This window comes from Melospiza georgiana, chromosome 6 (genome assembly GCF_028018845.1).
Source record: "Melospiza georgiana isolate bMelGeo1 chromosome 6, bMelGeo1.pri, whole genome shotgun sequence".
In the NCBI taxonomy this organism is placed as follows: domain Eukaryota; kingdom Metazoa; phylum Chordata; class Aves; order Passeriformes; family Passerellidae; genus Melospiza; species Melospiza georgiana.
The window spans coordinates 57,519,540-57,533,873 of NC_080435.1; the positions used below are offsets into that span (position 1 = coordinate 57,519,540).

Below are 14,334 nucleotides of genomic sequence, written 5' to 3' on the forward strand. Positions count from 1 at the left end.
AGATGTATTTTGGAAAAAAAATCCGGCAAAAACAAACCAACCAAAACCATCAAACATCAAGCCATCGGGTAGATAAATTTAACCGAAATTTATGATATTTAACTATGGCATCTACAAGCAGTCATGGTGCTGGTCCCTGGTTCTAAGTATATATAAATATACTTGGGGGGCAAAAAAAAAAAAAAAAAAGAAAAAAAGCGATGCAGGCAGCGATCACACACTGGGCTGAGAAACCCAAGGGTGCAGAGCTGCAGCAGAGAAGAGTGAGGGGAGTAAGGGGTGCAGCGGCTGCTTCCCAAAGCAGGGACCCGCCGGCTCGGTCCCTCCGGCTGCACCCAGCGCGGCCCCTCGCCCGCAGTCCTACCCGGGCAGCGGCTCTGCGCCCCCCGAGAGGCTCCCACGGGGCTTTACCTCAGCCTGAGCGCGGTCTCCCCTCAGCAGCGCCGGGTTTTACTGCTCAGCCGACGGGCCCCGCCGCTCGCCCGGCACAGGGATGCGGGCGACGCGCGGCCGAGAGAGCCGAGAGAGGCGAGGGACGCGCGGGGCTGCGGGGCCGCGCTGCCGGGCGAGGGGGCGGCCCTTTCCCGGCGCTCCCGGCGGCCAAGGCGGCTCCGGGCGCCACTGAGGCGGCGCGTCCCGGCGGCGGCTCCGGTGGGCGGTCGGGGGCGGTCCGCGGGCGGGGGGCGGTGGCAGCAGCGCGCTCGGTTGTGAGCGAGAGCGAGTGCGTGCGAGCGAGTGCCATGGCCGGAGCCCGCTGAGAGCCACAATAGGAGCGAGACCCCGACGCCCACCGGGACCCTCCGCTCGCTCTCCCCCGCGCCAGCCGCCGGCGGAACAGCAGCGCTCCCCGCCCTGCCCGGCACTGCCCCCCCCCGCGCCCGCCGCTCCCCCTCGGCTCGGCTCGGCTCGGCTCCCTCCCGCCTCGCAGGGCCCTTCTCCGGGAATGTGAAGAGGCAGCAGCACCGCAGGCAGCGGGGAGTGCACGGGACTGAGCGGAGCCGCCCGCGCCTGAACCCGCCGCCGACGCCGCCCTGCGCCGGGGAGGCCGCGCTGCCGCCGAGGCCGAGGCCTACAGGGCTCCTGCGCCGCCGCGGCAGCGACCGAGCCCGGCGAGAACCGCACTCGGGCCGCCGCCGCCGCCAGGCATCGGCCGCGCTCCGCCAAGGCCGCCGCCGCCTCCCTCCGTCTCCGGCTTCTCTACCGGGAGCGCCAAGGTAACTCCATCGGCGGCCCGGCGGTGCGGGAGGAGGAGGCGCGGGGGGCTGCGGGAGGACATGTTCCAGCTGCGGAGATCCCATCTGGAAATGACAGCCGAGAGCGGATAATTGCGCCTCTGCTCCCTTCCCCGCCGATAGCCGTCGGTATTTTCACTTCCCCCCCCACCCCCCCACCCCCGGGACCGGCGGATCTGATGAGCGTGGCTTCGTATTTACCAAAATACTCGGGGAATGGAGCGGAGGAAGCGGGGAGCCGTGGCCGGGTTTGCAGCTTTTCCCCCTCGCACACAATAAATAATCTCGGGCTTTATTCCCCCCCTCCCCCCCACTGTTGGTGGAAACAGAGTATTTCCCTGTGATAGTGTATGCAGGGCAGCGAATGTTCATTTGGAGAGGCGAAAAAAAAGATCAGTGTTTACTGTAAGGTTGTTAGGCTGGATGTAGTCTTGTTGAATTAGAATTAGATTTTAATAATTTATAAAGCAGGTTAGGGAAACTGTTACTAAATTTACAGCAGAGAAGTGTCAGTAATGCTCCTTGCTGACACAATGATCCTGCAGTTTAAGTGATCTACTTTAGTCGCTGTCCATTATTACTATTTTTATTATTTTTCGTAATTTAATTTGGAGAGAGCGTGCAAACATTTCTGCAGGGATGGTTACACTTTAATGATGCACGTGATGAGGAGGGGAAGCTTTCTGATGAGATGAGATGGGGCCAAACCGATTCACGTTTAGGGAATATATTTTTGCTGATATATTCAGAATTTGGTTTATGTAACAGGTAACTTTGTGTGTTTTTTGGCGGACTGTTGAAATCTTAGAAGTGGGTTACTAAAGTACAGGCCATTCTATTCCAGTTTATCTGACTTTTTTATTTATTAATCTTGGCTGGGGCCTGAATGCCCTGGTGATGGTGGCTTTTTTTTTTTTTTTTTTTTGCCTGGGTGATAAACAAGACCAGTTTAAGGTACGGGTTCATGTTGCTGATAGTATATTATATTTAGAAAGCCTAAGCTGGTAGTGAAAGAATACCTCAGGAGAAATCAAAAAGATGGAATAGGGTTTTTTTCATTATTGCAATGCAAGCTGCACAGTTCAGCTTCTGGGTGCTGCACATGCTTCCTTGAAGAAGCTATGGAGTTTATACTCCATTTTTGATAGATTCACTGCACCTATATGTAATTTTGCATTAAACAGTTCTTATCTTTTGGAGCTTGTTTACACTGTTGCAACAAATCTTGCTTTCGAAAGCTTTTCTTACAAAAGACAAACACAAATAATGCCTGTTTCAGTGGATTTAGTAATCTACCAAGCACACGAGTGACCAGATCATTTCAATAACAATAATAAGTACTCGAAAGCGTTCTGTATGTTGTGGAATCAACTTCTTGTAGCACACGAGGAGTCACTTTGGTAATTGAAGTCAACAGACATTGGGGATGAGTAATGCTTTCCAAGGACGTGCTCTAAGACCCTGATCCTGCGAGTGCTTACGCTGATGCTTAACTTTGCACGGGTGCCTGTCCTGGCCGAAATGGCCAGAGCTGCCCTCGTTAATGGTCGTGTTAATTAATGAATGCAGATGAGGCTGCTGGAGTGAACTGTGCACCGAGCTGCTGCTGCTTGTAACGTGTAGGCCTGAATTCCTCCTGTCTCCTCTGCCTTGAGTATTACTCATGGATTTCATCAAGCTGTGATGGGCCTTTTTAACAGGCAGGACCAGACTGGTAAATAAAATAGCTGGATGCATTAATTCGGTGTTTGCTAGAGGTACAGAATCAGCTGCAGGAGTACCACCACGGCAGGTTTTGTAGGAAGAAGCAAATGCCTATTGCCTAGGCCGGCTGAAGTTGGGAAACAAACAAACTTTTGCTTGCAGAAGCCTTTTTTGGCTCTTTGCCTCTCCCTGCAAACCTTGTCTGTCTCGTGTCCTTAGAGCAGTTACTGCTGCCACACTGCCAGTCGTCCAGAAATGCCAGGACATGGAATAACCACATGTAAAGGCACTCACAGGAAAACAACTGAGTGTTTCTGAAGTGGAGAATAAAGAAGTAATGTGCACAATTTGTGTCAGTGTTAGTGAAATTGTGAAGCGTAGCAGTACTTTTTACTATAGTTTCCTAAATTTCATTAAAATCTTGTATGTAGGTGTGGCAAATAAATGGAGTTTTTGTTCTGTCCTGTGTTTTTTGTCCTTAATGCCAAAAAACCATCTGTGCCTTTTTGTGTACCCATTCTTGAGCAGAGTAAGTTGAAATGACTTCATCCCAAGGAATGCATAATTTAAAACTACAGTCAGGTCTGCAGGTGTGTGAAGTTGTGTTCTGATGAAGTTCTGAATGCAGTGATGTCAGCATTAGGGCTGAAATTTTTGGCAAATAGGAGACACTGATAAAAAAGTAAGCAAGAGGAATTACTACACTAATAATTAAGTTTATTCCATCCATAAGATGGGTTAGACCTTTCAACAGTTTATCTATGTGAGTTGTCAACAGGAAGAAGATATTTGGAAAGTTTAGATGAATTTTTACCTGTTTCACTCATTTGGGACACATTTTTAACACATGCTTTCCTTCAGTAGGGATATGTCCTCAGCACCAACTACTCCTCCATCAGTGGATAAAGTAGACGGATTTTCTCGGAAGTCCGTCAGAAAAGCCAGACAGAAGAGGTCACAAAGCTCCTCCCAGTTCAGGTCTCAGGGCAAGCCTATCGAGTTAACTCCCCTGCCTCTGCTAAAAGGTAAGATCAAACACAGTTTTTAATAAATCAAACAATTTTTGCTCTACAGCCAACTTAGAAAATCAAAGTATTGTCAGGAATTGCAGGGAAGTTTTGCAGGCATTGAGAAACGTTTCATGCCAGATGTATATGTGTTTAAGCTCTACAAAATATTTTATCTGTGACTTGAGGGTGTGGTAATTGTTTGCAATACTTTTGGAAGTTTTAAATGCTGATGTTAACCCCTACCACGACTTGAATTTTCAAGGCTCTCAGGCTTTGTGCAGGAGTGTTTTGGTTTGTGAATCCTCAGCAGCTGACATAAATCAGCAGTAATTTTGGTAAGGGTAAATGGACTTGTGAGCTGAAGGAAACTGGTTTTTAGTGTCTTTCCTTGGTGTGTGGATCTGCTCCCTGTGACAGTGGTGCCAACTGCAGCCCCTACAGCAAGAGAGGAGGTGGGATCCCCTCTCTTACCATTTGTGCATGGGTAGCTCCCAGGTTCCTGCCTTCTGCTGGATTTTGAAATGGAAAGGTCCCATGAGCTGCAGCCTCCCCAGGGGAAAGATGCTGCCAATCTGCTCTTAGGCAAGGCCCTGCAGTTTTGAGATCTTGCATATCCCAGTGCTGGTTGAGTTTCTGCTGGCAGATTTAACCTCTCATTTGAGAAGGAAAAATATTATCCAGCATACTGCTCTTAAAAGCATGTCAATATCTCTGTGATACTTTGACTGCTTCTCCATAATTTTAGTTGTCACTGAATTTCAGTACAAATCCAGGGGTCAGAAGCACCTCTCAGAATGTCTGCCTGGTGAGGAAGGGGAAATCACCTTTCAGAAGTCTTCAACACCGACTTCTCAAATGATTTATTTACTTCTGTGTATTTTTTTTCATTGCTATTCCTCATTTCTGCCTTAAGTAGTGAAAAGAGGCATGGCTGGTGCTGGTAATTCTGGAAAATAGGAGGTTTATTAGGTTTAATACTGTGTCCGTCCCTTTTCCTTTTTGGGCAAGTATATTCCCCATATTCTCTCATCTAACTTGTTTGACAAATTTGTTAATCAGGGTATTTAAATATGTAACAAAGGTGGAACTGCACTTTGGTTGGTTCTCAACCGCACTTCATAAGGATACAGTAGTTGCAAAAAAAAACAAACCTCAACAAGCCCCCCAAAAATCTCACACCTTAATGTGTGTTTCTAAATTTAATTAAAAGTAGGATTCTTTTACAGGAGCAGGATTAGTTCCAGTGGAGCTGTCATTGCAATATTGTGGGCTTCTTCCTGTGGCTCCCTGTAAGAATGCACAAATGGAATATCCTGAGTCAAACTAAATATGCACCCAGCTCCCCTGCACTGTGCCTGGTGGTGACTTTTATCCAGTATTTCTCAGTTTAGGGTTGGTTGGTGCCACTGGATTTGACTTTGTGGTCTGCAGTGAATATTATTGGTGATACTTTGGGAGATCCTGTGCAGGGCCAGCAGTTGGACTTCAATGATCCTGTGGGTTTCTTTCAACTCAGGTTATTCTGCGATTCTAAAAATTTTTTTTCTCTTTGTTGTTGAACTCTTTTGTTGTTTGGTGAAAATATGATAAAGAAGCAATTACTTCTTTCAAATAATTTTAATGCTCAGTTTTACACTTTTTCAGGTGATTTTTGATATGCAGGTTATTTCATGCCAGTTGCTACATTTTGGAAGGTGACTGGAGTTTATCCTTTGGCTTAAATGATGGGATTAGTGGAAAACATTGAGATTTGTATTTGTACAAATGGAGAAATTGATGTTGTAATTATTTCTCTCTATTCTGTAGTCCCATTCAGGGAGTAAAGCAGGCATGGGCATGAGTAAAACAGTGAGACCTCGCCTTGCAGAAACACAGGCGTGTCCAGGTGCTTCATGTGACTGCTGCAGCCAGTCCTGAGGATTGAGATATAAAACTGTAATAAGATAAAACAAACAGATGGGGAGCAGAGAGTGTTGGTGAGGCATTTATGATTAGTGTCATAATGAGTTACAGTGGTCCAGCTTCAAATGAAGAATGTGATCCTGGGAGTTGCTTTTCCCTCTTTGCCTTAATGCGTATTCCCAGAGGTGCAGGGATCTACCTGTGCAGATTAATTTGTGGGATTTGGGCCCAACAGTCTCTCTGAACAGCAGAGCTATTGGTCCCTGCAGAAGGGACACTGGCAGCTAAAAATCATGCTGCTGTTTGGAAATATTCTTGACCTACATTAATATTTGTAACATTCAGGGTTGTTAAGTCGGCAGGAAGTGAGGAAATTTTCTCCTGTGTTGTTCATCCTTTTCTTGACCAATTCCATCAATGTCCTGATTATTTTTTAACTCTCATGGTTACATTCACCTTCCAACAAGTGACCAGTCCTATTCCTTCTGTTCAGTAACTGTATGATTTCCAGTTTTATCCTGGAAAATTTTCTTTTAAACCCAAATAGAGAAGAGATACCAGCAAAGTAGCTTTTTAAAGTCTCAGAAAACTGAACTTAGTTTGGAGATGTGCAGTTGATAAGCTTCCTGGTTTGAGTACATTTCAGGTTTAATTAAATGTCTTCAGAAATTTTCAGTATGGGAACTTTTTAGAGGACAGACCTCAAATTCATATTCCTCAGATGTATTTCATATGCATCATGGAGGGGTCTTGCTTACACAAATATACATGCTGTGCTCCCTTCTATTATTTTTATTTTTAAATTTTTTTTTTGTGGATATATTGCATATTGCCATTGACAGGCTGCTTTATCTCAAACAGCACTGTATGGCCTTCAGTATCTTCTGTGATTACAAGAATCATGTATGCAGAAAAGTGGGTAACTGCTTGGTCCATTCCTTGCAAGTTTTTATACTCTGCCTGTCACCATAATGATCTGAGCACCTTCCAGTAGTGTATTAAGTGACGTGACTACACATCTGTCACATCTTATCTGCTCTCCTTCCTCTCCCTAGGGGCAGAGTCACATAGAGTGAAATGGCTTGTTTTGCTAGTGTTTTAATGCAGTCTGTTGCCTTCTGTGAGCTTACACGCCTGTATTGCAAAAACAGATAGATACACCAGCCTTCTTGTTGTTCTTCGGTAATAAAAATATTTTGGGAAAGAAAAATAAGGGGGATGCTGTGTTTTGATGCTCTGTACAAGTCTGAAGGATAAGCTGCTATTTAGGAAATGGAATAAGAACAACTGGAATTTTCAGTGTTGCTCATTTCAGGGAAAAAAATGTATACAGAAATGAAGTTGTTACTCTCATATTTTTTTAAAAAGTGTGTGGATGGTATCAGTTTGCAAACAAACATTTAATGTATTTGGAAAACAAGGTGTTCCTTCTGAGGCCCTGCTGGGCTGAGTTCAGGCTTTCAAAAGCCCTAAGTCAAAAAACTTCTGTTTGCCTAGAGTAAAGACTTAAATTTCTAGATGATTTAATTATATTTTTATTTATTGCATTGTGACTTAATCTAATTTGAAGTTATCTTTAAAAATCTGACTATTGTCCAACATTACACTTTAAGCCCAGTGTTTTCTCCTTTGTTTGAAGTGTGGAGGAATGGGAAGGGAGGTGCACCTGGGAGTTGTGGCACAGGTGCATTCTGCCTGTGTGTGCTCCCCTGTAGTTTCTCACATGGATTTTTTGAAGGTTGCATGCTTTTCCCTGGTGGATCTCGCAGTGCATGATGGATTTTGGCTGTCCTTTGAAGAGGCTGCTGGTGTTAGCCAGGCTGACAGGTGCCTTAGGTGTAACTGGCTTGTGACAGAGCAGTCCTGGTGAAGGGCCCTTTTTTTGGGATTGAGTAATTCCATCTGTGTGCCTGAAATCCCCTCCCAGGTCTGCTAACCAGGTTTGTGGTGTGCCTCCAATCGAGCTTGTTCTGTAGAGGAAAATAGGATTGTAGCTGCATTGGATAGGTGTATTATTTATTGGAGGACTATTTTGCTTTCATTTTGTATAGCTGCTCTTTTTACTTAGAAGTCTCTAGAGGTGGAACAGCAGGAGTGCAATGTTAGAAAGCATTTGGCTGGAAAAAGAGTATACTGTAAGTGCTGGACATGTGAAAACAGAGCAATTTCAGTATTACCTGCAAAAGGGGGAGGGGGAGCTCATTTGTGTTTCTGCCTGGTGTCTGTAGAGGTGGAGGAGTGTTCAGAGAATGAAAGCTTACACAGAGATGATTAAAAACATCATGTGTCTTACAAATGCACATTTAGCACCCTGAGAAATTGCACAGAGAACTTGCATGCAGCTCACAGCATCATTGCCACCCCCCTTGTCCTCATTACAAATACAGAAGTTAGGCAAAGCAAACCATCCAAAAGCCAGACTGTTAATTGTTAAATCATTTGTATCCCATTTTTCCAATTCAGGGTGTGTTTTTTTTCCTGTCATCCTTCCACATTTTCCAATGATTTAATGTAATTAGTGAAGGTTACTTTCATGTTCTCTGCAACTATTGTATATTTTTGTTGAAAATATTTCAAAGTATGATTTTTATTTTTAGATGGTTTTTCCTCCTTAAAATAAGCACTCAGAGCAAAAGTTCTCTGTCAACAGTACCAATTGCTTTGCTACCTCAATATTATGAAATTTTTTGAGCTTCTAATACATTTATCAGATAGTTTCCATGGCATTAAAGAATTGGTGTAGTGGCAACAAAAGAGCATTGCATAGTCAAAAAGGGAAAAATCTCTTTCCACTTGCTATTTGCTTTTGATCATTAAATTATGTCCCTATAGCTGAGATTTTATTATAAGCTTTTCTTGTGAATCTTATCTATTGGTCAAATGCTGAGATTCCTAAAGAGTAAAAAATTCTAACAATTTGAAAAGACTCTCAACTGAGAACTGCAAGATGTGCACCTTTTTGTTCAAATGCAGTTACTTTTGAATTTTTAAAATATTCCTTTAGCATAAAAAAAGTATCCAGGCCTTTGCAGACCTATGGATGCCACCTAAAACTTGTAATATGAGAAATAGTTATGATTTGAGTTGTAGAAGAAGAAAGACAGAGTTTGTTTTCTGTTGGCTTCCATGGGAGATGCCTGCTTATCTTGTCTGTGCTGCTCTTCATTTGAGACATTTGGAATGTTTTACAGATATCAGATATACAAATATCAGTAAACTGTTAATAAAATCACTGAGCTAAATGCTCTCTTCTCATAAATAAACAGGAATTTAGGGTCATAGTGGTTATGATTTCCCAAAATAAAATTCAGCCTTATTTACAGAATTAGAAATAGATCTTAGGACTCCTAATTTATTGCATGGAAGAAACACTGGAACTTGATTTGAGCTGCATGTACATAATCTGGGATGAATCCTGGAACTGCTTCTAGGAATTTTATGCCCATTCTGGTTGATATAAATCTGGACATAATAGGCCATGTCTGTGTAAGATTTGGGAACAGGGCCACAATCTCAAAAGGAAGATGGACTTAGCCCATTTAGTATATTTTTTTATGAATATGTATAATGTTCTAGTCATAAGTAATAAATTTCTTCTCTTTCTTTGTGCTCTTGTCAGTTGGATTTTGAATATGCACTTAACCTTCTTTATAACCTGTTTACATCTGTTGATTGTAGAAAATTTTTTCCTGTAATCTTAAAGGTTTCTGGGTGTTTCAATACACTAATTACATTCTGGTTTTTTGATTTTTTTTTTGTTTTATTTTTTATTCTTTTGATTGCTTGTTACTGTCTCCCACATTGGGAATGTATTTTTGGAGGACAACATTTGTAGATAATGGGCAGGTTAAGTAGAAGAAATACCCTCTTATCTCAACAGTGCATGGGTGAAAATGCAGTTGGTGTGGAATTCTGTCAGCTTACCCACAATCTTCCAATGTTTCCAGTCAGTTCTCTGTGTTCATTTCTGAGTCTCTCTAGGGCTGGCAGTTTTCCTATGGCCAGAGTGGTGGTGGGTTATTTTTTGTTTTTTGGGGGAAGGTGGTTTGGTTTCGTTTTGTTTTGCTTTGCTTTGCTTTTGAAGCCTCCAGTGTAATTGTTTTACTTCCGGAATTTCTCAGCCTGGCTTCTGGAAGTGTTTAGTGATGATGATTCCCACCTTTTCCTTTTTTTCTTTTTTAATAATTTTTAATGTGAAGTAAGTTGTAATTATATAAAATGTGTTTCTGTACTCTTCACAAGATTAAGTCTAAAATCTTGATAATTTTCTGCAGGGTGTTTAGACTTTATCATAGAATCACAGAGCAGTTTGGGTTGGAAGGGACCTTAAAGATCATCTCATTCCAGCCCCCTGCCATGGACAGGGTCAGCTTCCACAGACCAGGTTGCTCAAAGCTCCATCCAGCCTGGCCATCATCATGAAGAACTTTTGGTTTCAGTCTGTACTTGTACAGTATGTCTTTATAATGTTCCCAGTAATACTTATCTCGCTAATAATATTGCCATTTTCTTTTCTGTGCCCAAGTGTAGCTCTGGGGGTCTGTAATAAAACCTCCTGTTTCTGTAATAAGTACCTCCTTTATATTCCTTCCCTGAAGTACCTTCAACAAATACAAGTTCTGCTTCAGCCAGGCTATTATTTCTATATAGTGCACATGCTTGTTGAAGTATAGTGCTGCCTTTATAATTGATTATGTTATGGAGCTTTACTGTTGTGAAAGAACACATTCTCCATATCTCTGGAATTATGTGTGTATTTATAAAATCTGTGTTTGTGTATATTACATGTGTATAATATAGAAGTGTATATAAATAAGCTATAGACATATTTCATGTCTTATACAAAGTTTATATTTTGAGTTTATTTAATTTTCTGTTTTTCAAATGGGATAGTACTTCTGTTCATTGGTGTAGCTTTATAGTAAGGCAGCAGTCCTTTCACATTCATCCATTGTAAGCTACTGCCTCCCTGAGAAAAGAGCACTTTCATTAATGCTTTCTGGGGAGTGGGAGGAGGACACACAACTATTTTTAGGTTCAGGGTAACTTCCTTTCACCTACAGTTTTTCATTCAAGTTATTACTGTTTCTTTGCCTCAATCAGGCAAAAATCCTTGGTAACAGAGGAGGGGACTTGGGGAGTTCAGGGAGTTTTGGTAGGATGGGTATTTATGGATTACTGTACTCTTGATAACTGTATAACTCACAAGTATCAGCAGATGGGCTCACTTTGCTGCATAAGAGGTTAAGGCAAATCTGTTAGAAAAATACTAAAATCTTCCTTTGAAACCTCCCTGGTCATGTCATTCTGGTTGCAGGTGCAGTGACAGGAAGGTTTTTTTTTCTGGTGGCAAAACTTTGAGAAGTTCTGGAGCCAAGTGTGGCCTCTCATCTGCTGAGAAAAGTGTCTGAGGGCCACAGAGTAAAACAGATTGTTAAAAACATTCCACCTCCTCCTGATTTTAGTGATGTGCTTGATCCTGTGTCCTCTCAAACAGTTAATTGAGCTAATCTGAAATGCTGGTGGGTATTTATGCAGGGTTGGTAGTTTCTGTGTCTGTGGTTTTCTGCTTAAAGGAAAGAACAGTGCAGCTACAGTCTGAGGATCTTTATCAGGCATTCCAAAAGATAAGGCAGATGTCCAAAGAATCAGTGTAAAATACTTTTCTGCCCTTAGTTGTTGCACTTGATTGAAAATTTTGTCTGTTTTCAACGAAGTCTTGTAATCAGACCAAAGAGGAATCAGTTTGATAAGGAGTAATAATGATCCACAGTAATGGCAGGTTTTTCACCAGTAGTTTTTTTTCTAATTGTTATATTAAACAAATCTAAGAGTACATGCATTTTGAAAATTATACATGTCAGTATCATTTTACTTTTGAATTTCCTGTAGGAAGTTTATTTTTCAAGTCACAGTATGTCTGACATTAACAATTTTTTTTTTGCTTGAAAGCAAAGTATTTAAGATTTTATTTTAAAACACTTTAGCATTTTAAATATATTTTATAAAAATTATTATTATTTTGTGTTTATTCTCTTTGTTGATTTTTCCACTCTTCTTCCATTCCAGTATGTATGACAGATCTTAGACAGTAATATTTGCCTTGTGTGTGGAATGCAAGGTCCTTCCAGAGTCTGGGACAGAGGAGGAAAACAATACAGCAGAATTGCTGTACCTGCTTAAATGGGCTGAAAGAAAAAAAAATAAGTGAAATGGCTCATTTCTGGGTAGCTTCCCAAAAGAAAAATTAGAATATCAGATTGCTGTAAAGTGTGTTTTACAGGGTTGGACATGGTGCCAGCCCTTCTGTGACAGCAGTTTCTCGTGTTCCTGAGTTTGTTCTGATAGCTCAGTGTTGGACTGCAGAGCTGCCCGAGTTACAGGAGATGTGGAGAGAGCAGACAGCAGCCTGCTCTTCTGATTACAGAAGTTTGTGCATAATTGGGGTATTTCTGAAGATTGTTATGAGTTACTTTAAAAGGTGCATCTCCTGCCAAACACCAGTCACAGATTCAGCTGTCCTTACTTGATGGCATTTTGCAGAAGTTGAAGTAAACCATCAGTGGTATCTCAGGGGTGATGAGTGAATGCTGACACCTTTGTGGCCCTGCTGGTTAAAAGTATCAGTTTGAGAACTTGATCCCCAGCAGGAGATATGATAAACTACTCAGTGACAACAATTTTTATTCTGAAAAATCAGATACCATCATGAACAATAAAGTTAAGTTGAAATGTGTGTTGTCTGGAGTTCTTTGCTGTCAGATTTTGATTTAAAAAATGAAACAGATAACCATGCAACTTATATCTGTTTTATATTTTTCACTGTGAAGGCTGGCTGGGCAAAAATGTAGTTTGGGTATTGGGGGAAGCATTTCTTTGGGTATTCTTTTATCATAATGTTAAGGAGATCTGCCATTAGAATTGTTAGTGAGTTTCTAACTCTTTGAGGAGTATCAGAAAAAAAGTTTAGTGTCATTAAGAATTGTAGTAACTGTAGTTGGATGTGGTCTGAGTTTTCTGTGGGATTCCTGGAAGGTTTTCAGGAAGTTTTAGGGATGTGTTTTGTGTGATGTATTTTTTTCATAATGCTCATGATGTAGCTGCCTAGTCTGAGTTGAGCTTTTGTTGTTTGGGATTTCTGTGCTTCTTTGCAGTGTCATGAGTGTAATGTTATTATGACTTCCTTGGTGTTTTTTCCATGTGCTTATACTGAACTTGGATTTTCAAATTTTACAGTGTAGGTGGTAGAAAATTTGTTTGTTGCTTTCACTGCTTTTGTCATATGGATTATGCTGCAAAGGAAATCTACTGCAAGTTAAATTTCTCCTATTACAAATTGATACTATGGATAGTCAGAAACTGAGGGAAGGATGATTTCAGATTTTAGAGGAATTAAATATTCTTATTTTTCCTTTATGTTACCCAGTAGGATGTAGTGTGAATGCATAAGCTTGCATTAGTTTTCCTGGCAAGTTCTGCTCATGTGCTCTCCTCTTTCACATTCCAACAGCAGGACATGGATGTTATATGCAGTCTCTGTATAAATTAGAAAGTCTATTTAGTATTTTCTGCTTTCACATAAGATTAACTGTTCAAAGCTGTTTATAGAGAATATGCTTTCCCATCTATGTGTAAACAGAAATGCAAAAGGTGGTGATTACAGCTGAGACAGTACTTGATTTGCTGTTGAGAACAAAACTTATTGGTTGAATATTGTCAGTGTTACCAAGGGAGAGTAAATTTGGCAGCTTGCTCTGTTGATGTTTTCAAATAACATTTTTGGGATAGCTTTTTGAAGAAGTTGAGGTGGTACAGTGTCATCTTGGTTCTCCTTCACTTTCCCTTTATTCTCCTGTTTTCTCCTGTGCTTGTTCCTTATCACTGCCTTCCTTACTCCCACTTCTTTTTTCTTCCTGCACCCTCTGATGGATACGATAACATATTTTTCCACAAGAGGGTGATAACACTCACACGTGTTAAAAGGAGCACTCCAGGTGGAGGGGATTGCAGAGGTTATTGACAAACTCAATAGAATAAAATTAGCTGTAGTTATACAGAAAAGTAGTCTGCTCACCTTCAGCTCCATCCATGTGTTGCAGTGGTTGTTTGTGTGCACTTCTGGAGGCAAGACCAGACCTGTCAGGATGGAGATCCACCCTGGGAAGAACATGCCAGCTCTATCCTGCCTCTCTTGCAGTAATCAGGCCTTGCTGCAAGACAGTCTTTCATATCTGTTATTCGTGCAATAGTTTTCCTTTTCCTTTCTCCCCCATGCACTCTTGTATTTCTTACCTTTTCCCCTCCCTCTCCTGTTTAATAGGATACAAAACCTCCTCCTTCACTGGTCCTGTGAAACTGCAGTGGTTGAAATTTCTATTCATCTTTAAAAAATGCATAAAGAATGAAAAGGTGAGGCAGAGAGAAGGAGGAAAATAGCCACTCTTGTGATTTGTCTTTAATAGGGAATCTTAGTGAAAATTTCTATC

At 41.7% G+C, this 14,334-nt stretch overlaps 1 protein-coding gene across 2 annotated transcripts in view; it reads left to right on the forward strand.

Moving 5' to 3' along the window:
• The first annotated feature begins 1,107 nt into the window (after nucleotides 1-1,107).
• Nucleotides 1,108-14,334, forward strand: part of PPP2R5E (protein phosphatase 2 regulatory subunit B'epsilon) — a 73,476-nt gene continuing 60,249 nt past the window's right edge. The window contains exons 1-2 of one of the 2 annotated variants that reach the window (XM_058027357.1): nucleotides 1,108-1,214; nucleotides 3,798-3,961. In XM_058027357.1, coding sequence (XP_057883340.1) covers nucleotides 3,805-3,961 — 157 coding nt within the window. In that variant the 5' untranslated portion in view covers nucleotides 1,108-1,214; nucleotides 3,798-3,804. The remainder of the gene's footprint in view (nucleotides 1,215-3,797; nucleotides 3,962-14,334) is intronic. The other variant, XM_058027358.1, reaches the window with a different exon arrangement.